This window comes from Pyrus communis, chromosome 5, assembly GCF_041283825.1.
Source record: "Pyrus communis isolate YQ-2024b chromosome 5, ASM4128382v1, whole genome shotgun sequence".
Lineage (NCBI taxonomy): Eukaryota > Viridiplantae > Streptophyta > Magnoliopsida > Rosales > Rosaceae > Pyrus > Pyrus communis.
In genome coordinates this window covers 14,168,330-14,194,662 of record NC_142569.1, presented here as the reverse complement: position 1 = coordinate 14,194,662, position 26,333 = coordinate 14,168,330, and the positions used below count along the sequence as shown (strand labels likewise).

At 35.5% G+C, this 26,333-nt stretch overlaps 2 protein-coding genes and 1 pseudogene across 6 annotated transcripts; 1 reads left to right on the top strand and 2 right to left on the bottom strand.

The window, feature by feature from the left end:
* Positions 1-6,294: 6,294 nt before the first annotated feature.
* Positions 6,295-8,131, top strand: LOC137724575 (AP-1 complex subunit sigma-1). Its single transcript, XM_068463341.2, has 7 exons — positions 6,295-6,433; positions 6,820-6,906; positions 7,074-7,165; positions 7,274-7,382; positions 7,467-7,502; positions 7,695-7,781; positions 7,863-8,131. The coding sequence occupies exons 1-7, from the start codon at positions 6,431-6,433 to the stop codon at positions 7,932-7,934; spliced, it is 486 nt and encodes a 161-aa protein (XP_068319442.1). The 5' UTR covers positions 6,295-6,430; the 3' UTR covers positions 7,935-8,131.
* Positions 8,132-8,443: 312 nt separating this feature from the next.
* On the bottom strand, positions 8,444-19,298 carry LOC137724574 (phototropin-2). 5 transcript variants are annotated; one of them, XR_011067459.2, is made up of 24 exons: positions 18,884-19,252; positions 17,905-18,488; positions 17,083-17,265; positions 16,845-16,936; positions 16,474-16,762; positions 16,115-16,331; positions 15,396-15,466; positions 15,000-15,106; positions 14,733-14,782; positions 14,526-14,630; positions 13,963-14,022; positions 13,590-13,679; positions 13,083-13,159; positions 12,801-12,885; positions 12,474-12,554; positions 11,659-11,762; positions 10,848-10,897; positions 10,402-10,508; positions 10,198-10,320; positions 9,798-9,911; positions 9,459-9,571; positions 9,171-9,311; positions 8,880-8,998; positions 8,444-8,718 (listed from the first exon to the last, which is right to left on the bottom strand). XR_011067459.2 is itself a non-coding variant. In XM_068463339.2 (24 exons), the coding sequence occupies exons 2-23, from the start codon at positions 18,465-18,467 to the stop codon at positions 8,882-8,884; spliced, it is 2,877 nt and encodes a 958-aa protein (XP_068319440.2). In that variant the 5' UTR covers positions 18,468-18,488; positions 18,884-19,298; the 3' UTR covers positions 8,444-8,718; positions 8,880-8,881. The 5 variants fall into 5 exon arrangements, 4 of the variants coding, with proteins under 4 accessions (XP_068319440.2, XP_068319441.2, XP_088550623.1 ...); XM_068463339.2 differs by having other exon boundaries at positions 9,798-9,849; positions 18,884-19,298; XM_068463340.2 differs by having other exon boundaries at positions 9,798-9,849; positions 18,856-19,275.
* Positions 19,299-23,901: 4,603 nt separating this feature from the next.
* Positions 23,902-25,785, bottom strand: LOC137724377 (tetraketide alpha-pyrone reductase 1-like; annotated as a pseudogene).
* Positions 25,786-26,333: the final 548 nt, after the last annotated feature.

Below are 26,333 nucleotides of genomic sequence, written 5' to 3'. Positions count from 1 at the left end.
GCAGTTTTCTAGTCTGTGTTAGAGTTGCAACGGTACAGGGTGGTCGACTTTTTTATTTTTTTTTTTAAATTTGTGGAAGCTCGATCGTAGATGGACATACGAGGTTCTATTGACTCTGATTTACTTGTGTGGTATTTTTTTTCAATCTGTCAAAACAAAGATTGTTCCTTTGTGACTGAAAAGTCACGGGTTCAAGTTGTGGAAATAGCCTCTTTGTAAAGTAAGGGTAAGGCTTCGTACGATGACACCCACCCCCGGTGATCGTCGCAAAGTCAGGAGCCTTGTGGGCTTGAGATCGCCCCTTTCTCTGAGTGCAAGGTACAATTTCCTTTGGAGCCAGTTAAAACTTATGTCAGTAAGCTCGATAGTGAACCGTGATAATATGGTTTGTAAACATTGCAAGTTCTGTATAATTTCCAAGTGATATAGTATGTTGGTATCTATTTGTTGCCGTATATCAAACTAAATGTTGGTATCTATTTTTGGTAAGTTGGTTATTGTACATGCATGTTAGCTAAAGCAATATTCTTTAGAAAAATTACTTTTAATGTATCAAAAATGTCAGCGTAGCGTCTTACAAATTATGTACTGTCATGTGAGAAAGTTAGCATGACCATAAGTAATAGACCGTGCTATAGATAAGTTTGTCTTGTTGTTTGGGTCCCCAAAGGCTCCCAAGCTTGTAGAATATAAAGATCATTGTTCACATTATATGTTGCTTCAATTATACTCTTGGTGGTATTAAATTTTGTGGCCAACCCAACAACGCAAAGCCTTTGTGGAGGGAAGGAGCAGTAGTGTGTGTATGCGCCAATTGGACAACCTCAAAACATGCAACCGCGTATGGCAAAAACCGAAGGCGAATTGGGGGTTGGCGACTTGGCGTTCTCCCTTGGTCGGTTATTGTTTATTCCTCCAAGAGTTGCAAAGTGTGAAGAAGAGATGCATCATACATCTCCTCTTGAAACCCACTTTTTGGATTAGCTCCTAATTAATTTAAAAGGAAAACTAATGAAAAAAACTTGAAAATTCTGAGTTTTAACGATAAGGACAAAATAAAGGGTAAAGTGAATAATATCAGGTTTCACTTTTTAGTGTAAAAATATAATTTTTCGTTAAAATGAACAATACTGCGAGCTTTTTATTAAAACTCTCTAATTTAAATGCCAAACACCAATCCCATCCCCCCCCTGCGGGGGCGGCAACCACAAAAAAAAAAAGAAAAAAAAAATCCCTGTTATCTATAAGATCTTTGTGATTTGGTCGGCTTTTATTTATTCATATCGTATGCTAGATTTTAAGGTAGTGGTAGTATGTGGTCATTCCTAAGGATAAAGACTAGAGGGAACTGTCCCATCAAGGGTGGGGTTACATGTAGCATGTTTCGTTTAACCCCATATTTCAACTTATGTGATAGCATTTCATTTCGTATCAACAAGTTTGATGTGCAAGTTTGTAGTCTCTCGAGTGAGAGTATGTTGTTTTAATTTTGTTTTATGGTGATGGTGTTTAATAGGCCCCACGATTGTTGCTTTGTGCATGTGAAAACAATAGATATAGATATAGGGATGCTACAACTTGGGGTTAATGCAACTAAATTAAAATTAGAAACATCTGCTTTGTAACTTGTTAAGTTGTTTTATGTGTATACTTTTCAAGATTACAACTAATGAGCTTTTTTCTTAATATTGTTTGTGAAGGACTTCCTACTTGATCATGTGCAGATAATCATTGACTAACCTAGTCTAACATCGAAACAAGTTCAACCTGAGTTAAGGAGCTGATTACGGAGTCATTTGAGCTTTCGTTTTGGTTTTGTGTGTACTTTTGTTAGGTATTAAAACAGAGGGACTAGCCTCGATTTTGAATACCAGGTATAGGACTTCGTGCATCAGCAAATTCTTTAGGAGTAACGTGAGGGAAAACAAATTTTATAAATTATATGACGTGATTGTTGATACTTAGATTATTACTTAAGTGTTTATTAACGTGTTTATTTTCAATTGGTGACATATCACATGGTTTGCGAATTTGGTTTAAAAAATTAGTTTTCCTAACATTATAAATACTTGAAATTCCGTTTCTGATTAATTTTCGAACATTCGGGAAAAAATTAGATAAGGGTGTCTCATCATGTCATTTGTAATACAACTCTCACAAAGCCTAAGACTCTGTATTTGGTTTTACCCGACCCCACATTAGTTCTATCCAATAGGATGAATTTTTGCTCACCACCCTCAAGTGGTAATGTTCATTACCCTATTTATCACCATTTGATTAGTTTAAATTTTGAAATTTGTATATATTCAATACACAAATCTCGAAATTTAAACTCATCTAACAGTAATAAATAGAGTGGTGATCATCTTATTAAAACTCATGAGTTGGAATTTATGCAGATGTGTTGTTTGATAAGTAAATGATGAATCTAAAAACATATATTAAAAAGTTGGGTAATATTAGGGAGACTAAATTTGTAGACAAAATTTACAAATTAAATTATGTGTCACCAATAAGAATGAGCACATTTATCAATGTTTACGTAATAATCTAGTCATCAACTTTCATGTCATTTAGTTTACAATATTTTGTCTACAAATTTAGTCTTCCTAACATTACTCTAACAAGTCTATGCAATGGTCTGAAGGCTAGACAAATAGTAATCAATGCCATTAACAATGGAATAGGATCCCATCCGAATCTATTTATGGGGAGTCAAAGGATTAATTAATCGCGTCCGTTCATCGTACATCATGCGGTTAAAAATTATTTTAGAATTTTTATTTAAAATTAAATATAAACAATATCTAACGAATTGAACCTGCATTTGCATCCTTAACCGGACATTAATTAAATCACAAGAAAACCATTATTCGCGCTTCAAACAACTTTCCCATAAATCAAAACAAAACCATTACTTATTGTTTGATCCAATTTTTAAGTATATACTAATTACTATTGAATATAATTAGATACAAGTTGTACTTGTTTAAGTAGTAAAATTATGTTTAATTAAAGACTCTAACGATGTGGGGTTGGCACCGGCCCTCCTCCTCCGCCGACTTCAAAGTCACTGACTTGCCATACCATATAAAAAAGGATTTTATAACCTTAATCCTTGAAGAGGGATTGAAATTTAAAATAAACATGATGTTAAATTACATATTGATTATAGTCCTCTAATGTGTTTTTAATTCAAAATAATTAATGTGTATTTTATTCAATGTCTCCCATTAAATATTTAAATTTATTAATGTACACATTTTAATATATTTTTTGACCAAACAAAAGTTTGTTTTTTAATTTATTAATTTTATTTAACATTCTTCAAACTTGAAAAACTCAATATTTGTACCGAAATGTATTATATTGAATTAATGTATTTAAATGTTAGTACCAAAATATATGCACCGAAATATATTATATTAAACTAAGGTACCTAAATGTGTGTACCGAAATGTTTGTACCCAAATGTGTTATATTAAACTAATGTACCGAAATGTATTATATTGAATTAATGTACCTAAATGTTTGTATCAAAATGTATGTACTGGAATATGTGTACCTAAATGTATGCACCAAAATGTATTATAATGAATTTAATGTACCTAAATGAAGAAGACAAAGTAATAAAACTTAATTTATCTAAATGTTTACAATAAAATATATTACGATGAATGAAATGAAAATGAAAATTATAATGAAATAAAGTTAAAACATTAAAATTAGGAAGAAAAAAGAAATAATTAAAACATCAAAAATATAATTAATAAATAAGATGATTAATGTATTAAGGGACTAAAATTAGATTTTGATCTTACTCATGGTTTTAATCTAAAAGTCATATTTGACAAGGATTAAAATGAAATTTCCTAATATAAATATCAAACACGTTTATATCAAAATAAAATAACACAATTAAAAAGTCAGAACCAAGAAAATAATACTACATTTAAATTTTATTTTTATAAGACAACGAAAAATAACACTCAAAAACTTTCTTCCTATATAAACAGCTACATATGGGGTTCTTCCATGTAACTCACACATTTAGCAGCCTCATTGCACTCACAAACACAAAATATCAAATTCTGGCACTTGGGTTTTCAGAATTTTGCTTGAAGATCTTGTTTTTGTTTCCGATACGAGCTCGAAGATTGCCGGAAATGATATGTCTAATGGCTTCTCAGTCCCATTTGGGCATGGCAGTAATATTTTTCTACACATGTTTCTGGATCCCATTTCACCAGATGAAGAAGTTTCTGGGCAGATTATTTTTTGGCGTGATATTTTTCACTCATTTCCAGCAGCAGGAAGAGGAGGAGTGTACGAGTCTTCCAGTGGCTAGGTTCCAGGACTTGCAGGCTCATGGTACCAAAAGGTGCGGACAAGTTTTGGAGAAGACATGTTCAGTTTGCTTGGTGGATTTTGAGGAGGAGGATTTGGTGAGCCAATTGGGAAAATGTGGACACGTTTTCCACGTGGATTGCATTGAGAGGTGGATTGAGAGCAGTCACTTTACCTGCCCAGTTTGCAGGTCACTGTTCTTCAAGGTCAAAACTTGTCATGCAAAACTGGATGAGGAAGTTAATATCTCTTCCTCCTACATTAATGGTGGTTTTTCTTGGTATTATTAGTTATTTGATTTTGATTAATTAAGTAATTAGTAGTTCTTTGTTCGAAGAGAGAGGATCTGGGGATGTAAAGGGAGGCAATCATGTAATTGGCTGTTAATTATATGAATACATTTCTAATTTCATGTAAAAATACATATAGATATTAATCATTTATAAGACAGTGCAGAAGAAATGAAAAACCAGTAAGCAACATCAACCATTAATCAAGCAAATGCAGTTTCTGTTTGTAGAGGGAAATGAACCCTAAATTTATCATAATTTTAACTCGTTGATTCATCTTTCCTACCACTTGGATAAACTACTAATACCTTTTTGTTGTTTTAAAACATAAAGAAGGATTTAGCAAGATTAGCTCATCGACAATGGTCAGGTGTGAGGAGTCGACCATTCCTTATAGGGGTGAGAACCATTACACCTGGAAAACCCCTTGCCCTCCTTCCCTACCACTTTGACTAAGTCCGATGAGTTGTTTTTATTTAAACGATAATTTTATTTAATCTAAACTACATAAATAAATATTTAAATTTTGAGCACACTGCTCAACTAACTTAACTAAGCACAAGTCTACAACTAACTGCAAGGATACTTAAATAAAAAGTTTGAGCACATTGCTCGAACTTTCAATAATTCAATTCATATACTTATTGTTGCTTGTTTGATTTTTTTTTTTCTTTCTAAATGTAATATTGGCAATAAAAATTAGTTTGGAAAATGCATAGGCATCTGACGCTATATGTTTTGTTGAGGTCCACGAGAACACGAGGCATATATCTTAATTTGTTCAATTAAATTTTGAAAAATCGAAGAATCTTTCAGCAACCAAATAATCCATTGAAATTATTGGATTAATTAAATTTATAAAACTATTATTATTTTCTTCAATTGAAAGAATACTGTTAGGTTTAATATTTCTATGATTAGATGCAGATGAAAACTATCTAACATTTTTAAGGGATATATTGCTTTAATCTTCAGCTGGTGCTGGGGGTTTAAAAGAAAGTTCCAATAGAAAAGAAACTAACAACATATTACGTTTTTAACAACATGACTTGTGACTCAAGTAATTATAAATGCTCTACTTAAAAACATTTATCTTAACTGCGCGACAAAATGTAAGCAAAGGAAAAGTAATTTTAAGATTTGTTTGGTATGTTTTCCATTAGTTGAAAGAAGAAAAATTTTCTTAATTGGCATTGCAATAACTTTCTTATGAACACTTGTGTTATTAGTAATGTTATGTGTACTCCATTTTGACAAATACATGAGTTTACTAAGTTTCTTTGTACATTCATGTAGCCATTGGTATATTGAAATGGTCCCCATGTTTTACCCTCTAGTCAATTTGGTTCTCGTATTTTCAATTGGTCATCATTGAAAGGCCATCTTTATGAAAAATCGTTGTAGTTGAAACATTTAGTTATCAACTTGGTACCAGTCACAGTATTATCGATAAGCAGTAAAATTTTACAATATAAATCAAATGACTAAACGGTTTCCAATAGAAAAATGATTTCCACATATATTTTTTCCGTTACACATTTATACAAGACAAAATTTACAATTTGAAATATTATGGGTTTTTTTTTTTTTTTTTTTTTGTATATTAAAATTGCAAGAGAATTTATTATGGGCATTTTGGGCCTCAGAAATTGGTTTTCAGCCCAACCTGGAATTTTGCCTCGCTTTTTCCTGAGACCAGCGAGAGAGATTAATAGAAGCTTGGAGCTGGGTTTTGGTGAAATCTTCAAGCTTTGAAGCAGGGCAAGCAATCGATCGCCGCAGAGAACGCAGCCATGGTAATTCTAACTCATCTCTCAAATCTCGCAATGTACCGATTAGTTGTTTTCCCTTTTCTCGTCCTCAAATTTCAATTTCCTAGATTGGGTTGCAAGAAATTAGAATTTTCAGATCTGGGTCCAATTAGCAATCGATCATTACTAATCTGGATTCTTTTCGTGTTTCGATTTGTTTTGTGATGAAAAAATTATGGGTTTTTATAGTTGTATAAAATTACTATGTGATCCATCTTTGCCATGCCATTACTCAAAACGATGCAAAATTTGTTGGAATTTGTATTTCAGTAAGAAATTTGTGATTTTGCAGCATTACTGGGGTTAAATTGATTAAATTTTATTTGGGTTTTTAGTTTAGTTACTGATCTGATAATGGTTTATGTTGTTAGATTCAATTTGTGCTTCTAATAAGCAGACAAGGAAAAGTGAGGTTGACAAAATGGTATTCTCCTTATACCCAAAAGGAAAGAAGTAAGGTATTGTCAGTAAATCTCATCTAGTTTTTTGGGTTGTTTAATCGTCGCTAGAATTTATAATTCCAAGAAGAATAGCAACATGAACACCTTTTTATTCTTGTTATGAGAATTGCTTTCGATTCTCACATTGTTATCACCGTGTGTGTATGATCTTGCATCTTGATAAGGTTCTCCGTGAGCTCAGTGGAGTAATTCTTGCGCGAGGTCCCAAACTCTGTAATTTTGTGGATTGGAGAGGATACAAAGTTGTTTATAAAAGGTGATGCAGAGAGATGTGATTTTGTTTTTGCTCTTCTAGGGGTAGAATTATTAGTGAGTGGCCTGTCTTCGACTTCCGCTACTGAATTTCTGTGAACGTGTTTTGCAGATATGCCAGTCTGTATTTCTGCATGTGTATTGATCAAGAAGATAACGAATTAGAGGTCCTTGAAATGATTCATCATTATGTTGAGATTCTCGACCGATACTTTGGCAGTGTGAGTGATTGCATTATATTCTTCATTTCATTTTGATCAAGGATGTTGTTGTACCGTGTACTAATAATATGTTTATACTTACAGGTCTGTGAACTGGATTTGATATTTAACTTCCACAAGGTATGTGTTTAGTGCTTGTCTAAGAGTCGCCTTTTCTGTTTTTCAGAATTGCATTACAAAGAAGTTGGTTTTTACTGTTTTTGTCCACATGTTTGCCATACCAATGCTAAAATTTGCCAGAGTCCTCATACGACATTTTTCTGATTTATGTTGATATCTGGCTTGATCATTTGCTACTGTTCAACATGGTAGGCCTACTATATACTGGATGAAATTTTGATTGCTGGTGAACTTCAAGAATCGAGCAAGAAAACAGTTGCACGATTGATAGCTGCACAGGTATAGGTTATTCTTAGATCGGTGCCATTTGTTGTCAAATGTTTCCATCCTCGCTAATTGCATCATATTTCTTGGTTCTAGGATTCTTTGGTGGAGACTGCAAAAGAGCAAGCTAGTTCGATAAGTAATATAATCGCGCAGGCAACCAAGTAACGAGGAACAAGCATATGGTCACCCGTTGTATCAATACACATTGAAGTGTTTCTGTATTAAAATTGTTATCGTTATTTTGAAATTTTTTGTAATAACTGATGTGCGTTTTTGGGTACGTATGCAGTTTAAGGATTGTACAATGAAATGTTCTCCGAATTGTCGTTGATTATATGTCCTGCGTGGATGGTTTATTCATAGCTTCTGTTTGAGGTATTTTTTGTGCTTTTTAGAGATGAACATTCTTACGTTCTTCTCAAAATCCATCCCAATTGTTTTTTACTAGAGATGGAGGAAAAATATATACATTTCTTTTGCATCGCTTGTCGACAAACTAAAAACGAAACGTTTACCAAAGGCCCTAAAATTTCACAATACTTGTGTTTATGGTCTCCCTCAGACAATGGTATGCATTGACAGGGTCACTGTGATATGCTAGTGGCTGAAGTACGAAGGCCAACGTTTCACATGTTTCCTTGGGTTGAAAACTAAAATGTAAATGGAGTCCAATATACAATTAAACATGAACTTCTGGGTTTATGGCATGCATTCATATTAACATCGTATCTAAGTTGTATTAATTTTGAACTAATTAACAACATTTATTCGCGGTTAAATATGCTCGCTTGTTGTAAGTTCTACTTCTCTGTTGGTTTCTTATACAACTCTACTGCACCCATCCCAGACACGAACTCTCTTATCCGTTTCTTTCCGCCTGAAAGATTTGAATTTCATGCTCCGAAGGAGAGGTTTGCTGTACAGGAAGACTGGGGAAAAAGACCTTGTCCTGCAAAGTTCAAAGTAAACAAATGAGAGTGTAATAACAACCAGATACCATACATCCGATGTCTTTAATGCGAGGTCTGCGGTGACGGCTTAACAAAAAATTATACTAAATCAGCAGCAAGTAAAGAAAAACGTAATCTATGTAAGAGATATTAAACTGACCTTTAGAAAATATCCAAATCCGCTAAATTTACAAGGACTCCATCATCTTCCCACGTTATATCCTTGGCCTTTGGATCTTTTTCAATAGGTTGAAGAGGTGCTTCTAATGGCGGAGGGCTCTGCGTTCAGAAAACACACAATTTCAAGACGTAATTGACAGGAAAACTAGAACTTAATGCCTTCATCAGATTACTAAGAATTCAAATCCTGGATGGGCTCTCTAGATCACTATTGGTATTTAGAAACCGGTATTTTCAATTTATCATCAAACAATGATGGATGTATCCCTACCATGCAACGAATCAAAGGCCAATTAATTCCACGGAAGAAAGGATGTTGCTTGATTTCATTTGCACCAGTATTGGATCCTAAACGTGCGTCTGGGTCTCTCTGCAACAATGCATTTATCAACTGCCGTGCTGCAAGGCTTACCTGGAACATCAAGTAATGTTAGCGGGTGCATAATTAGCTCAAAGCTTCAAATAATGACTATACAAACGCAATATTAAAACTTCATCCATCTTTAGATCGCAAGGTCCAAAATGACAGAATAGATGCACAGTTCAATCTTAGATATACCGGAATACTGCCTGGAAACGTGAGATCTTTGTGCAGGATGTTGGTGAATGTCCTCTGCCTATTTTTACCCCTGAAAGGTGTACGGCCATACAGCATCTCATACAACAAAATACCTGAATTCCAATCATAAACAAAAGCATTGGTGATAAAATGTACTGCAGCTCTACAAAGAAAGTAGGAGCTACCCAGTAGGGCGGGAATAACTCCATGATAACATGATTGGAAATTTTTATTATATGCACACTTTCGAATACCAAAGTAATTTTCAAAGTAGTGGTACTTGAAAAATTGATTCCTTCATAAGCATTAGTAAGAATTTCGGTGAAATTTAATGCTTACCAAGAGCCCACCAATCAATAGCACTGCTGTGGCCTGCACCAGTAATAATTTCCTGAAATCAAGCACCTTAGGAACTTTGAAAATATATAGGCTCTGTAGTCTGTAACAATATAGCTGACCAGATTTGTAGTAATACAAGTATTTCAGAACATGACATACAAAATGTCAGCGCCAGTTAGCATGGTTTGAAGCACATGCATACATTTTACTGTTGATGAAAAGTTCATGATGTGTTTTGATCCTGAGTTCCATGTAGTGACTATGCATGAAAATGTTTTCTGAGGTGTTAACCAATATTATGGAACCATACGAAAACAAGGCATGCCCCTCTATCTAATACGCTAATGAAAATATTGAAAGTAGGATGACCTAAAACCATAATGGAAAGTGATCACCGTACAGGAGCAATGTACTCTTCAGTTCCAACAAATGAATTTGATTGTGTGACTGGTTCTGCAACAAATGTTGGTGGTGGTTGACTCCTCGATCTTCTTTTCTTGTTAGGCGATTGATGCCTTATAATCTGTGCAATGGAAAAAATTATACAATAACAAATAAGAAGAGTACGTCTGTAAAGAGAGAAGTGAGGATTGTGATTTTGTACCAGGGGTTTACATGATGTCATAAACGACAAATCAAAATCTGCTAAGACAATATGCCCATCCTTATGGAGTAAAATATTTTCAGGCTTAAGGTCGCGATATACTATTCCTGTAAGAAGCCACAGGCATAGTCAGCAAAAAAGCAAGAGGACTGAGATGTCCTTCATCATAAATGACACCGATATGTTATAATCAGTCAATCCTGGGTTGGATTCCCATGCTTCAAATGCTAATCCTTATACCCAGGGAATAACTCACGTTCCATCTGATTATAGTTAGTGTCAGGAAAATTAACTAAACAGTAAATGTTAACCACAGGATTTGCGAAGAACACCAATAACTTCACGAGGTTTTCTTCCCATTTTTTATTAGACTAGAAAACAATTAGAAAGAATATTGAATAGAGAAGTGGAGCACAGAAAATGTTCATATCATTTAATCAAAATACCTAGACAGTGAAGATATTCCAATGCAATAACCACCTCTGCCGCATAGAACCTGGCATATAATGAAAGTTAAAACAATAATGTTTTGAGAATACATCTACTTCATAGATGAGAATACATCTACTTTATAGATAGTTAAAAAATTGACTGTAGAAAGTCTGCAATCAACCTAATAGTAAAAAGTCTGCAATTCATATGTACCAAACATCAATTTCTGCTTCACATGACCATAGGTCCACCGTCCACAACAATGAATAAAAGTGTTAGCTACCAGCAGTGGTGGACACGGTTATGCCCAAGGGTAGCCCTGTCTCCACCCATCTTTTGAAATCTACCTTAACAGAATTGGGGTGCATATGGTTTTGTCACATTTTAAACCTAAGTAAGGTTTTAGGCTGCTGAAAATTTTGTTCCATGACTGGTACCACTTCGTAAGAGGAAATTGAAATTATAATAAATCTCTTCCATCAACCAAATAGTACAATGTATCTCCTAGAAAACATGGATCATTATCTTCTGCAGCTAAACTTTCGATCCTTAGTTATATCACAAACAAATCCAATAGTTATCATTAACTTTCATCATTAGCAAAATAGAAAGCATACACAACCGCATTTGGATTCATGTTGAATGTCAATCAACACAAAGCACAGCATCTCTCCCTAGAAATTACTGAACTGTAGTTGAATCCCACACAAGCAAGAGTTTAAAGTAGCAAAATCAGATTAATGTTTTCCTATCATTAAATCCAATCAATAGTGGGTAGCTTTAATTTGGTACCAAGAGATGTTAAGAGTACAAAAGTAAAAGTACCTCGCAGATTCCTCCTTAAATAATTTCATCGGCTGCTTGTCAAGTAAAGCAAATAACTCTCCACCACTGCAAAAGTCTGATATCAAACAAACGTGCGTGGAAGTCTGAGGAGATGAAAAAAAAAAATCAGTATACTTGAACTTATACCATAAGTCAGTAAATTAGAAAATTTCAAGCTGCGTACATGAAGCTTGAAGACAATTAACCAACTTATTACAACTCTCTTTGAACCCTGTTTGGTCTTCTTTTCCATAGGATTTATAGAACCAACACCAACGTAGTTAAAAGTCAAATGCAGTCCATAAACGATTGTAGAATTGGAGACACGGAGTCCAGATATCTATTTTTACTTGTCATGCTTGCCAAGCATATGACAGGTCATGGCTGGATTACTTGTATAACAGACACCAATTCGAAAATAGTAGAAAAATCATGTTGTATGTATGAAAATCCCCTTGAAGAAATACTGATATGTTATTAAACTTGGCCTTGTAAGTTCAATGAACTGTATAAGTTGGCCCTCCAACTAAAAAGAGAAATCCAATTTCCTCTTTCATTTATTTGAATTCTACAAGAATAATTCCTTTGTAAAACATGTACAATCATTAGAAGGAACAGTGTCTGTCTGTCCTCTAATGTTGCCGCAACATAGGTTTAGCTTTTTGGGGTTAAGATAGTATTCACTAACAAGAAGATATATTTGATTTAGATAATGTAGAGGATTGAACTGACTCCCAATCAGATATGTCTATGCTTATTAGTGCACATGCATATGCATGCATGGATGTATCCAAAATATTCACATGCAGAATTACCTCAAATGAGGTGTACAGTGTGGGAAGAAAAGGATGGTCGAGTAGCGAAATTATCTCCCTCTCAATGCATGCTCGGTGAACCTGTAATATAAAATAGCAATATGTGACCCTCAGAGATATATAAAGATGTTATACTGGTTATGCACAAACAAAAATGGGCATCCATATGTGTATGCGTGCAAAAACCACACATGTGCAATCAAGAGCCAGACATGCAAAGGCGCGCAAGTGACACATTCATGCACAAAATTGCAAAGCTCCTTTTGTGGACACTGCTGAGATGTATGCTTATTCACTGCTGAAGAATGCAGCTGTTCACTTACATACCTTGTTACGGTTCAACATTATTGACTTCTCCATTGCCTTCATAGCATACAGTTCACCTGTACCTTGTAGTTCCACCAAATGTACACTGCAAAAATACCATAGTAACGTAACTGAAAATTAGAGATCCAGAAGCCAGATAATGAATATTTTTTGTATGCATTGTATAAACAATTGCCTAATAACCTGAATATAAATACAATTTTAGACAAAGAAATGACAACAATAACCGTAGCTGAACACCACTCAATTACATACATCATCAAAGGTGAAAAATTGCAGTACCTTCCAGTATCACCGCATCCCAATGGTTTTATGGGCTTAAAATGATGTAGACCAATTTTTTCACCACGAGCAGTAATCTATAGAAAATGAATAAGATTATTAAAAAGGCATTAGTGATGGAGACAGCTTATGCAAAAACTTGTGAAGCTCATAAACACTATATCTTGATTCTCAACACAATCAAGAAGTAACTGTAACTTGTAGTGGCCTAGAGACTACAGAAACTAAAATAGATGTCAACACCACCACAATGCAACGCAATGGTAAATAAGAAAGCTAAAACATCTGAATGCTGGATATAAGTAATAGCGATGTTAGTCAAAACACTCCAAGTGATATCACTTGACAATTAATTCTAAATTGCCTGTATTTCTATTACCTCAGCTACAAGAGAAAGGAAGTTATAAATATGAATCCGGATAGCCAGTTTAAGTAGACTAATAAAATTCTTAACCTAGAGTACATGAAGTTTAACACAAAAATATTATTTGAAAAATGGATTGATACCTCTCGTATTGCTGTCCAAGAAGGATTTTCCCTTTTGTGAGGCCTTGGGAAGACAGGCTGAGAATGAATTGCCCATAAATCTTCTGGTTTCTAAATAATTGTATAATATAAAAGTTGCATCAGCTATAGTTCCAAATTATAGCCGTAAAGATATTAGATCCTATGATTGCATAAAAGATGTAGCAACCAAAAATGAAATGAAGTGTAAATTATTAAAATCACAGATATTTTACATTATTTTTCAATACCAATTATTAACCAAATCTGAATCTGAAATATCTCAATAGAATATATTTAAATGTTTATTTAATTTAGAAAATACAACCAATCAACTCATTGGACATTTTAACTCAGCGCAAAAAGAGTACCTTACCAAGTTGGCATCAGGAAGTTCTCGGACAGCCTCATCAACATTGTGTGCTGTAGCTTTGACCTGATAATATAGAGAAAAACACTTAAACATCAGCAGTAGTACATGAAAAAGGTATTAAATATATATCAATGAGACCAGTGATAAGAGTACGCCAAACATGGATTGAAAATTTGCTGATGTGAGTGCATAGAACAAAAGGTTCATCAGTTTTAAAAGCATCTATTTATTGCTCATCTTGTCCATGATATCAAATGCCCAAAACCGTAAGTATTTTTTTTCTAAAATGCAGTGTATGTTGAAAGGTGAAAACAAGTTTGTTACCTAGCAATCTACTTCTCCTTTTTTATCTCCCTCAATTAATTGGGCCATATGCTGAATGATCAGGCTATTGGAATATATATTCAATTTCTAGCCAACTTCCAAAATAATTGGCATTGCTTTGAAAAGATATTCTTCTGACTATTTAGAACTGTCACATTAGGAAGGCATCAGCATCATGACTACAACAGTACATAAATAATTAAGTTCTATTGACAGTATCCAAATAATAGGAAAATAATTACCAATTTAGAACCTTCTAGCTCTGTGCTCTCTGATAGGCGATTTCGCAGAGGTTCCACATGACCACTCCCATCCAGTTGGACACCAATGAAATATTGAAGTTCACCCTATAAAAATTAAAATCAACTCAACATAAAGGCCAAAATAAGGTATGAAGGAGAATTTGATCAGAAACAAGTTTGAACCTACAATAAGAATCACAAAGTTACCTTCTGGTCACGCATGGGCTGCAAATGAAATAAATTCCAAAACTTTTTTCCTGCAATTAAAGAAATGATAACCATTAGGAAACGAAGATGTAACGCAAAACCTCCAAAACAAACGGAGCAAGTTAAACAGAAAAAGAATTTATACACCACATGGCACTTGGCAATCAAATGTCATTTATATTCTTGTCTTCCAGCCGGCATGAACCAGCAATTCAATTAACTGGCATTATAGATATGTACAGCATCAGAAATTCCAAAGCTGCTTACCACTCTTTGTATAGTTGATCAACTGTACAGTAATTTCCCTTTGTTCTCTAATGGCATCTCTTATCTTTGCGACAGTTGCTTGATCTGTTTCAGGTCCCTGGAGAAAACTATGAAACAGAGAAAGAAGATTAAATTCCTATTGCCATCTCTAATATAGTTTCTCATACACAAGAACAATATACTAGATAGGAGGAATAGAAAGCAACAATGAAAAATAAGTCTTAATTCTAATTTCATACGATTCATGTTAGATAGAGGAAATTGGACTAAGACTCTAAGTTACCTAATTGATAATTATAAACGGATAACAAGAATACAATATAACATGCTTAAGTTAAACAGCAGGAAGTAAATGACCTTGTTAAGAAAAATGCATAAATAGAGTACACTTCCTACCGACAATTTCTTCCCAAAATTTCTTCACGGGTATATTCTGTCAGTTCTAAGAAGCTATCAGATGCAAATATCTGCACAGAAAAGAGTCAAAGGACTATTAAACTCATTTTCAAATATAACATGCACCATGCATAACATAAACCATACACTTTAATTCGAGTAATTTTTCAGTGAAAATCATGATGCTTCTTAAGTGCATAATAAAGGAAAATGTGAACTGAATCTTCCTTGGGAATATTAGTATTAATGACAGTGAGCAATCTTGTTCCGGCACGCATTACCAGTACAGGAAAGCAAGCAAGTAAAATGAAGTAACTATACTATCACCTATCATATGCAGTGATCCGCAGTCTGCAGCTAGATATCTTAATAAAAGAACTACACAACTCAAATGCTCTCTTATATGCTTGAAATTGAGTTTGGCTTGCAAGATGCATTATAAGTTGGATAGAGAAACTACAAGAAAATTGTAGATCAAATTCCGAAAAAGGTGGCGCTAGAAAACAACAAATCAACAACTGAACTTACTCTATGTGAGTAAAAATCATTAGTTATGGCTCTAAGTGGTTACATGAGGTTGTATAATATGGGATCCTCGGCAAAGTGCATTCATATGGTAGTGCAACATCAATGTAGAGAGGTGGAAAATGAAAATAGGAATATATTTGAATGAGAGTGAGACTGGAAGAAAGTTGCATATTAAAAATAATTATTCTTACAATGGGGCAATCTGGAATTCTAGGATCACTAATCACAAAGTTCTTTTCAATGCGTTCCAATGTGGTTGCCAAGTCAATTCCTTGGCGTATATCCCTTTCTCTTTCAGTACTGTCCCAATTGTCAGAGGGCTCTATATCTGTGGTCATCAAAACCTCCGGTTCAATAATAGGTTCTTTTTCATGCCTGCTTGCAGAGCTTAGAGACCGTGTTTTAAATCTGCATGATAACATCAAACACCTGATCAAATGGTGGTCAAACTGACTTTAAATGTAACTTTTAAATATTGAAATACAGGGGAATATAGCATTAAACACTGGTGAACAATTACAATTTGGATTTGAAAATAGAATGTACTCACCCAATAGAGGAAGTGCGTCCTGACTTTCGAGATATTTTGCCTGCATCGATAGGAGAGCTCATGCTGTGAAATTTATCGCCTTTCACATCCGATTGAGGAGTTTGTCTACCAGCTGTGCTCATACTTGCAGTTGCAGCAGATTTAGGCAGAACATAATCAGGGTTGAGGCTGTCCTGCTCCTCATGAATGCTGGCAGTATCATGACTCACATCCTGGATGTGAGAACGTGGATGTCTTACTGTTTGGACAACTTCCGTAAGGGAGCCTAACGCCGTCTCCTTCTGGCGAGCTGATCCATAAACAACACAATTCCATTAGAAATGAAGTAAGAAAACCATATAAAACTCCGAAAATTGACCAATTTTGCTTACAATCATAGCGGATTAGCGACTTTGGCAATCCATTCGGCCTCAGTGCCTTGTCATTCACCCCTTCTGTGTACTTGCTGACCTCAACCTGCATTCTGCAAAATCAATAAGTAAACTGTTTACCAGAATGCTCAAAATTCTTCGAAAGAAAAAAAAAAACAAACAAACAAACTTATTAAAATCAATATGTAGCGTTCAAATTACAAAACAAATCATAAAATTCAGAAGTTTGGGGACTGACCCAATAAATTTGATGGTGTTTCCCTGCTCATCTTTGATTGGGGTAATCGTGAGAAGATTCCAGAAGGGAGTTCCATCTTTCTTGTAGTTGAAGAGCCTACCGCAGTAGCTTTTCCCGGTCTTGACTGCGTCTCGGATTTTCGCCACTTCGTTCCGGTCCGTTTCCGGTCCCTGAAGAAATCGGCTGCACCCAAAACATCACAATTTTAGGGCGCCAATTGGTTTCCTTTCTTTTCGATCTCTTCTTCTTGGCGAAGGTGGAGCCACACATCGTGGCTAATTGAAACTCGGACGAGAAATTTGGACCGAAACTGAACGAAACCCTAAAATTACAGAAGGGGATGAACTGAAAGAAGTGCGGTTGCGCGGTAATTATGTCCTAATTTCAACTCACTGTGTATTTATAGCACCTGTTTGGTTTAGCCCAAAACGATGGCCGGGGTGCAAGAAATAAATGACAGTCACCCGGAAAAAAATGTTGGTTCTATCCTCACACCGCTCTCAATATTAAAGAGTGGTGTGTGGGTAGCACCACCAAAAAAAAAAAAAAACCATAGGAGGACTTTTATCATCACCACCACTAATTATAGAGTAACTCATTCCAACATGTTATGTTGTCAAATCACCGTACACTGAAACAAAAATAATATATTCAAGAAATGGCCCAAATTGATACTCGGCCATGCATATCAGACTATATTACCACATAATTATCAAAGTAGTTTAAATTAACAATTTAACAACATAACATGTTAGATTGTGTGAGCGTTTAATTATCCAACACATCTGGGCAAATCAAAATGTGCTAAAATTAGCAGCTTACCAGTTCCGGCCAATGACCTCCTTCGAAGAATACCCGGTCATCCCAAAGAAGCCACTACTAGCATACATAATTGGGCAATCAGGTTTTGTGGCATCAGAAACAACAAAAGTCTGCTGAAGCGTAGACAAAGCTGCCTTCAACTCATTAGAAACCCTTGGAATATTTCCCATCTCACCCCCATAATTTGAGTCCTCAGAACTCCTTGCAGATGAATCAAATCTCCCCGATGAAGTTTTTCTTCCGGATATGCCCGTGAAGCTTCCTTCTCCAATGGCTGATGATTTCACAACCACACCCCACTCAGCTGTTCTTGCTGCTATTGTTTCCTTCTCTGTGATAATCTGGTTGTTGCCGGAATTGGAAGCATACCCTCCATTTGAATCAGTGGCAGAAGTGCTTTTAGGATCAGCCGAAGCCTGGTCAGTTCCGAATGCCATCCACTTGTTGATGGAATCCCTTCTACCAGCTGGAGCAGAAGTGCTTCCTGATCCGCTTTCCACAACATCAGCAGCTTGCTTGTTGCTAGGGTTTGCTCCAACATCTTTCAGATTCAAGACCTCCATTGGAAACAGAAAATCCACCGCCTGTCATCATTTAATTTAAATTTTCAAAAATTGTTGGAGAATGGTCCACCCCAAATTTGTAAATGTAATCATTACCATATATCACTTAACTCACAATTTACAAAATTTACAAACCAACAAAAAAATTGTTAACAAATAGAATGTTAAATTACATAAGTTGCTCAAGTTAAGAACGTAATCTATGAACTCGTTTCTCACAAACAGCGTCAAACTGTTCAAACTTTAGCAAAGTAATCCGCAACCAAAGTTCATCAAGAACTTGCTATTTTTCAAGTGAAGAATGAATTGGAAAACAATCGAACATCACTCATCATTCATCAATTACCATAATTCAAAGTACTAGAGATTAGCAGGCAAAGAAATTAACTGAAAAAGGAAACTTTGCATGGAAGGACCTGCTCGAAAATCGAGTTTGATGTCTCAGAATAGAAAGTTTTCACTGAGCTTTGACAGCAATGAAGGCAGCCATGCCCAGTTCCAACAAATCAACAAAAATGGCAGATTTCATAAGAACCACCAGTCCTGATGAATTACATGATCTGTTCCTCTGCGATCGTCTCTACCGTACGGTATCAGATATAGCGTAAAAACTAAAAAGGTTCGTACTTGTGGTAGGTTTTTTTTTCTAGATATGGGGCTGGTGCATTGCCGCAAAGATAGGAAAAGAGACAGAGAGGAAGATAGAGCTCTTGTCCCGAGGCTATCGCTCAATAAGGACCTGACCCCCAAATTTCCCAAACCGTATCAAACATGCATATGGTGAGATCTTGGATAGCTGCTTTTCATTACATCTTTTGTTTTTTATTGTGTAACACTTATACCGTCACGTGATATTATTATTTCATTTATATTATTTAATTATTAATATTCACACCTCTATTTATACCTGGTTTGGTACTGAGGTGATTCTGAAAAAAGCTACTATCAAAAAAAGCTGGGAGCTGTTTTTGTGTTTGGTAAACACTCAGCTTCAGCTTTTTTTCACAGTTTTGGATGAAAAAAGCCAAAAACAAGAAGCTGCAAAACCTAGCTTTGAAAAACCGGCTTTTTTTCACATCTGTTTTACATAAAAGTTTACCAAACACTCTAATACTGCTTTTTTTTTTTTCAAAAGCACTTTTACAAAAAAGTTTACCAAACACTATGCTGCTTTATTTCACAGCTGCTTATTCTCACAGCACAGCAGAAGCAGCTTTTTTTCAAAGCACAGCAATACCAAACCAGCCCTTAGTATTACCAATTTAGTCGTGTCATAACACATTTATGTTTTATGGGAAACCATTTTTCTCCGTTAATGCACCTTTGTTTGTTTCTAATCTTTGAAATTTATGATCCTTCATTATTTTTTTTAAAATGTCAAAAATAAACATGATTGTGTATGAGAATAACAAAGGCGTTCAGAAATCACTTCCTTGTTTATTAATAATATAATTTTTCCATAAAATATCAGTTATATCGTAACATGTGGATTAACAATACTTTGTCACAATATGAACAGTTTGGATATGTGTACGACTGTGTAGAGACCATAGGTTTTTTTCCCATTTATCCAATCATTTTTCTACATGTAAGTTGATTTGTCACAATTGATTTGCCTTCCTTGTGGGGTAAAAGACTATAAATGCGCGGAGACCTCAATGATAAATGCAGATGGGAACAGGCTAGTGAGAGGTGAAGAAATATGGGGCCAGACCAATTTTGAGGTATTATATATAGTTGAGGATAGGATAGTGTTATCCATACATTTTTTTTTTTTTTTTTTTTTACCTTTTACACACTTTCTGTTAATTTATATCTTTTGATATTTTTTAATTATTTGATCATACAACCGAACACTGAAAAATGCGAGTAGAAGATAAAAAATAATGTGTAGATAGTACTCCAAGGATATACATATTTCGCCATCATTTTTATAAATTTGTTTGTGGTCTTGCTTGCTCGTGTACAAAATGTGTGGCATCGTAGAATGCTTGCTACGCCAACTAGCCAAGGACCACGGTATAAAATACGGGCTTGCAAGCTTCCACGCACCCACAAATACACGTATTCGAGTCCACACGTTGACTCGGATGAGGAGAAAAAGTAAATCATTTTAGCACTGACGTTTTCTTTTTCTGCACTTATTTCTTTGTTTTGTCTCTTAATTTCTTTTTTGAATTTATTAAATCTAACTACTAGAAAAGAAAATGAGCGTAGGGAAAAAGAAAGCGAGCATATTGTTTTCCATAAGAGAGTAACATTTTTGTACGCGCACATCTCAACTCTTCACATGACTTATATCTCATATTAAGAGTGAGATACAACATGGGGATATAAAACCGTTTTAGGAAAAAAAAAAAAAATTGGATGTAATGGGATATCTCTCTTTTCTTAATGTATTATAACGTGAGCGGATCACATGATGAGCAAGGCCGGCCTTGAGATTTCAGGGACCATGCGCGAAAATTGGAGGTCCTACAAAGTACTAAGTTAATTTTTTTGTTCAAAAAAAAAACGTTAGTTTTCAATTGAGCTTTTGTAAATTCTAATAGCACAAACAAATTTAACAAATCAACAAGTGGATAGGTGGCTTATTGTTTTTCCTAGAGGGTCAGTGTTCGAATTTTCATGTTATTGTGTGAAATTTTTATATTATTTTGTGGAAGCTTATGCATTTAATAAAAATAATCTGAAAAAAAAATGGACACAAGTTTCGAACCCATCCCCTAGGCCAATGTAAAGAAGCAATAATACCACTTGCACTAAGACACATACTACTATATATACGTATATGCATGCAAAATTGAAAAATCCAAGGCCTTTCCAATTTGAGGGCCCTGTACAATGGCACCATTTACACCCCTCAAAGCCGGCTCTGATGATGAGAAATATAAAGATAACAGTATGGTTGATTACATGAAATAATATCTCTCATTTCATTTATTTTTCTGTCATATCAATCCTTACCCACAAACTCGGCTCAATGTGACTTGGAACTAATAAGTCATTGAAGCTATATTAATTAGTTTGATTACAAATTTCCATCCAAATTGGTGTTGTCTAGACTTATTGTTTGTCAAGGAATTGACTAATGATTAGGGATATATAGCTTAGGAATTAATACATTGAATTCACATCCAATCAAGTGTCAAAGAAATTACAAAAATAAAGTTTCTTATTAAGTTGATTAGAACAATGTGTTTTTTCCTCTACATTTACAATTTAGATTAATTTAGTGTACTCCTTCATGTCCATCCTAAAAATTAGTGCATGATTACTTTTTAGAATGAACTTTTTATGTTCCTCAAGTTTTATTAAATTAAAAAATTTATAAATTAACAACGAAATTCAAATGATTGTATATACGGTATACCAAATAAAAATTAGATTCTGATATGAGTTCATGTTTGACATTGTTGATATCTCGGTTGTTTGAAATCTATAAGTCTAGCAACTCATGTTGTGCCTATTGGTGAATGCAGGATTTAGAAGAAGGTTTCGTTTGATTTATCGAGATATTTTTAATGTGACCACAACTACTTTTACGTTGCATTATAAATTTAACCATACTATAAAATACATGTTTGTTTATAAAAATATGAAATTACTATCCATATATTATAATAAATTAATTAATAACATAACGCGATAGATACGTCAAATTATCATCGAGCCAATCACGTTTGATGTTTTTTTAGCCAACTTTCCACAAGTTTTCCACTCTGCCTCGTCGCGAAGAGGAAACAACAACAGCAAAACTTCATGTAATGTAGTGTAGTGTGCCTGGAACGGAAGGTCCATGTCACGTGGGGCAGCGACGAGACACGTGGCAGCATTTGCAGCCGTATGAGCACCCAAGGATCACGTGGACTCGTGTCGTAATGTCGGTCGGGAGAGCTACCATGGTTTTTGTGGTGGCTGTAAGGGGCCTCATCCACCACCCGCTAGGGTTGGGGTGGGAGGGTCCATTCCAACTCCTGCAACAAACAATCTCAAGGAAATATTTCCCCTCCCTCTCGCTCTCAGTAGTAATTGAGTTTATGGGCCTGGGCACGGTTCGGTACCGGGGTAGTACCGAAGCCTCTTATTAGTTAATTGCGAGTTCATGATTAGTAAATATGTAGACAGAGATTGATTTCTCATGTCAAACATTCAAGCATGTTATGTTGTTGAATCTTTATGTATTCAATCATGCTCAGAATTGTGGTGTAAGAACATATACATTTAAAAGTGTCAAACGAATAGGCCAACATCAACTCATTAAATTAAGGCATCATCAGCCCAATTCATTTAAAAGTGGCCCTAGCTTATAACAAGTGCAAGGTCGAGATTATGCCCAACAGGTCAACCCAACTTGTTTACTAAGTGGGCCAACTCAAGCACGACTCAAACACGCATACTCCAACTTGAAATCGTGATGTCCATTTGACACTTTGTTAAAGCTCAAAAAGTAGAATAATTAGCCCTTGGTAGGCTTGGAATTGAATCTAAAATGAAATGGACTCAGGATTTAAGTGGTTCACCCCAAAACAGGACTACATCCCCTGTGTTGCTCAGATTATATTGATTTCAAAGTTTACAAATAGCGCTCGGCTAAATACTAGAATTCTATCTCCCTTAAGTTGTTTGACCCCCTTACAAGAGATTCCGACCCCTTTATATAGGCCCTCCATGAACTCATAAAGCCTTGGGCACACCTAGTCTTATTTTTCTAGCATTTAATGTGACACCCACATCAGCTAGCGTGCTAAGAACCTTTTTGACCAGCAGTCGATATTCAGCAGTGAAAAGACACTTGCTCAATCGGAATTGCACGCCCTTCAAGATCAATGTGTGTTGAGCAACCTACTCGGTCTTGATTAGCCAACCATGTCACTCCAAGCAGCAACCTAACCACCTTTACGTCTCGTCGTAGACTTTTGACATGTGCTCTGAGTGGTGCTTAAGTAGGTCTGCTCCTAAAGATTTGTACCATAAAGTTGTCGGTCATCCCACGTGTCCTGGGGGTCGGAAAGTACTTTATGTTGGTCAGTCGGACTACGCTAGTGAGGGATCCGCCTCCTTAATTTTGTTAAGCCTTGGGCTTCTTATTCTTCTTTGGGCTTAACTTTTATTGGGCCTTTTGTGGCCTTTTTCCTAGCTTGCACTATTTTGAAGGTTGAAAATGACCCTGCATTAACAAACATCTGTACACACCAGACAGAGTGGTATTCCTTAGTATCGCTTGTATGAGGTTTTGAGTTTAAATCCCTCTTTTTTTTTTAGTATTGCTTGTATCGCCAAAAAAAAAAAAAGGAAGTATTTTTTGCCCAAACATTCTACGTAGTTATAGTGTGAATCCAAACCATTGATTAGGTGGTACATTTAGTTAAGTTCTTAATTAATTTATTCAGCCTTTGCCAATATGGCAAAAGAATCACAGAGCATAAATTAACTACAATGCAGGAAGATGGCCTTGCTCCACCAAAGAGGCAATGCAATCATCAAACATCTCTTGGATACTCTTGAACTTGAACCCTAGACTCTCCATCTTTGAGGTGTTCAACTCATAATAATGTGGCCTCCCTAGTTGCTCAAACCTAAAAATTCTCATGTAAAGTTTGATTAAAAGTCATTGATATAACTGAGGCGCATAGCGTATGCCGCTTTTTTTTTTTTTTTTAGGGAATTAGGAGCATAAAAAATGGATCGGCCCATAGCACGAACTAATAAATTATGCTTAATTAATTGTAGCTTGTAAAAATATCAAACCTTGTGGGGATAGGCAAGGAAGGATATCTTGTAGATAATAAGGAACCCAACTCAGTGTTGTCCATAACTGTTGAGCTACAAACATATCTGCCATGAGCACTTTCATGCTCATAAACTAAGATGTGACAGAGTGCAACATCATCAATGTGAACGTATCCCATCCTTCCATGCCACTTAAATTTCTCTATTTCCCCTGCTTGATTGTTCAAACAAATAACCATGCAATGTGCTTAAAATCGAAGTTAAGTAAACGAAGAACTAGCGCGAAAAATCATGAATATAAATCTGTAGTAGTAGTAGTAGTACCTCTAAGCAGGCCAAGAACATCTGATGCAGTAGAACACAACTCAGGTGGCAAACAAGGCTCGATCACGAAGGTGGGTAGGACAGTAACCATATCAATCCCATTTTCTTTGCAGAAATTCCATCCTGCTTTCTTAGCTAAAATTTTCGACATAGGGTACCAAATCTAGTGAAATAGGTGCAGATGCATAATTTGTCAGTTAAACGGTTTGGACAGATTATATATAATGCACATGGAAAAAGAAAACATTGAGCTTAAGAAATGTAATAGCACATATCAATAAAATTCGGCATTGCTTTGGTTTGTAGCTAGGTATTAGTATATATGAGAAGGGATGCATTCAAAGTTATGCTGAATTCACCGAACAAATCTGTATTGGTTAGACTACACACTACAGTTAGCAAACAATCTGTACCAACGCAAAAACCTTAACAAGGACAGAGGGAGAGTATTGTTACCTAGACCTGAAGAGTCACCCAGAGTTCGACCAAGCTCCAAGATGACTCATCCAGTGGTACATTGGAGGTGAAATCCCCATCTGGTCTCACCCTTACAGCTGCAGAAGATGAGGTGAGAACCACGCGCCTTAGAGACGGATTTTTCTTCCACGAACGCAACATGTTCAATGTGCCCTCAGCAGGCGGTTCCAGGATTTCTGTCTGTGTATGCATGACATGAGTTAAGGGCAATACTCTTGTAGAAGACTATTAATTTTAGGCAAAACGTTCTCTTGTCCCGCATGCTTTGTGTTAGACTATCAATCTCAGCTATTAGTATGCCGAAACTTTGTTTAAATGTATGATCTATATTGATGGTGTGACAACATAACATATTATATATTTGACGAGAAAAAGTTAAACATGCAACGTGCCTTGGGATCAGACGAAGGTTTTAAAACAGGGGAATCAGAGTGGAAAACGCCATGGCACCCAAAAATTGCATCATCAAAGCTGCCTTCTTCCATCAAATTTGCCTTCACCAATCTTAGTCTTTCCTTAGCTCCTTCTAACCTCCACAAATGCACCAATTTCTTCTCGTTTCCTTTGAACTCATGGAGAAAACCGCATAAGTTTTGTGTTGAAAAAATGAATCCAATGCTACTTCAAGTAGATTGACTTGGGGGTTACGGTACCTACTTGGATCTCTTACAGTCCCCGTTACATGATAGTCGGACAAGAGAAGCCGCTTTATAAGCAAGGATGCCAGAAATCCAGAAGCCCCCGTAACGCAAACTTTGCCTTTAGATTCGAGTTTTCAATCCATCTCTGTTCAAATTTAGCAGTGTTTTAGTCCAGTTGCATTCCAGGCCACTAGGTTTTATAAGGAACGTATAAATGTTGACATTGTAAACATACATGGGATGTGCATTAGGATTTCTCACTAAGAAATGTTTAGGTAAGCCATCCTATGCCATGAGGGAAATGATTTTTAGCTTGAGCTATGGTTAGTAGTAGGCAAGTCATGCAAAAGTCCTAATCACAAACGTTATATGGAGAAAAACTTACACTTGTATGATTTGCACAACACGTGGTGGTAATTGTATACCTTCTACGTAAGTCCTCTTCCACAACAGCAAATGTCTAAATTGTCACTAGGTCCACTTTAATTCCAAAAATCATTCTGTGGGCCTGACCTTATATTGTCATTGAGACCAAACTCATCTACCCAATAAGGCATATCGAAGCCTCATTGCTCTGAGGCCCATGTTTCTTGGGGCACTTTCTTTTTAGATTAAAGATGAAAATGAAATTTGAACTTGACTGACAAAATTCAAACTCAAAATCTCTTTTAAATATTAGAGAGAGAAATAC

What these genes read in the sequence shown, in the direction of transcription:
- LOC137724575 (XM_068463341.2), top strand. An exon ending in TCGACCGATACTTTGGCAGT is followed by an intron (nt 7,383 to 7,466) that starts GTGAGTGATTGC and finishes TTATACTTACAG; the next exon opens with GTCTGTGAACTGGATTTGAT. An exon ending in CACGATTGATAGCTGCACAG is followed by an intron (nt 7,782 to 7,862) that starts GTATAGGTTATT and finishes TCTTGGTTCTAG; the next exon opens with GATTCTTTGGTGGAGACTGC.
- LOC137724574 (XM_068463339.2), bottom strand. Translation starts at nt 18,467, where the DNA reads ATGGAGGTCTTGAATCTGAAAGATGTTGGAGCAAACCCTAGCAACAAG. An exon ending in GAGGTCATTGGCCGGAACTG is followed by an intron (nt 17,266 to 17,904) that starts GTAAGCTGCTAA and finishes TTTTGGGTGCAG; the next exon opens with CCGATTTCTTCAGGGACCGG. An exon ending in CTGAAGAGTACATTGCTCCT is followed by an intron (nt 9,850 to 10,197) that starts GTACGGTGATCA and finishes GCTTGATTTCAG; the next exon opens with GAAATTATTACTGGTGCAGG.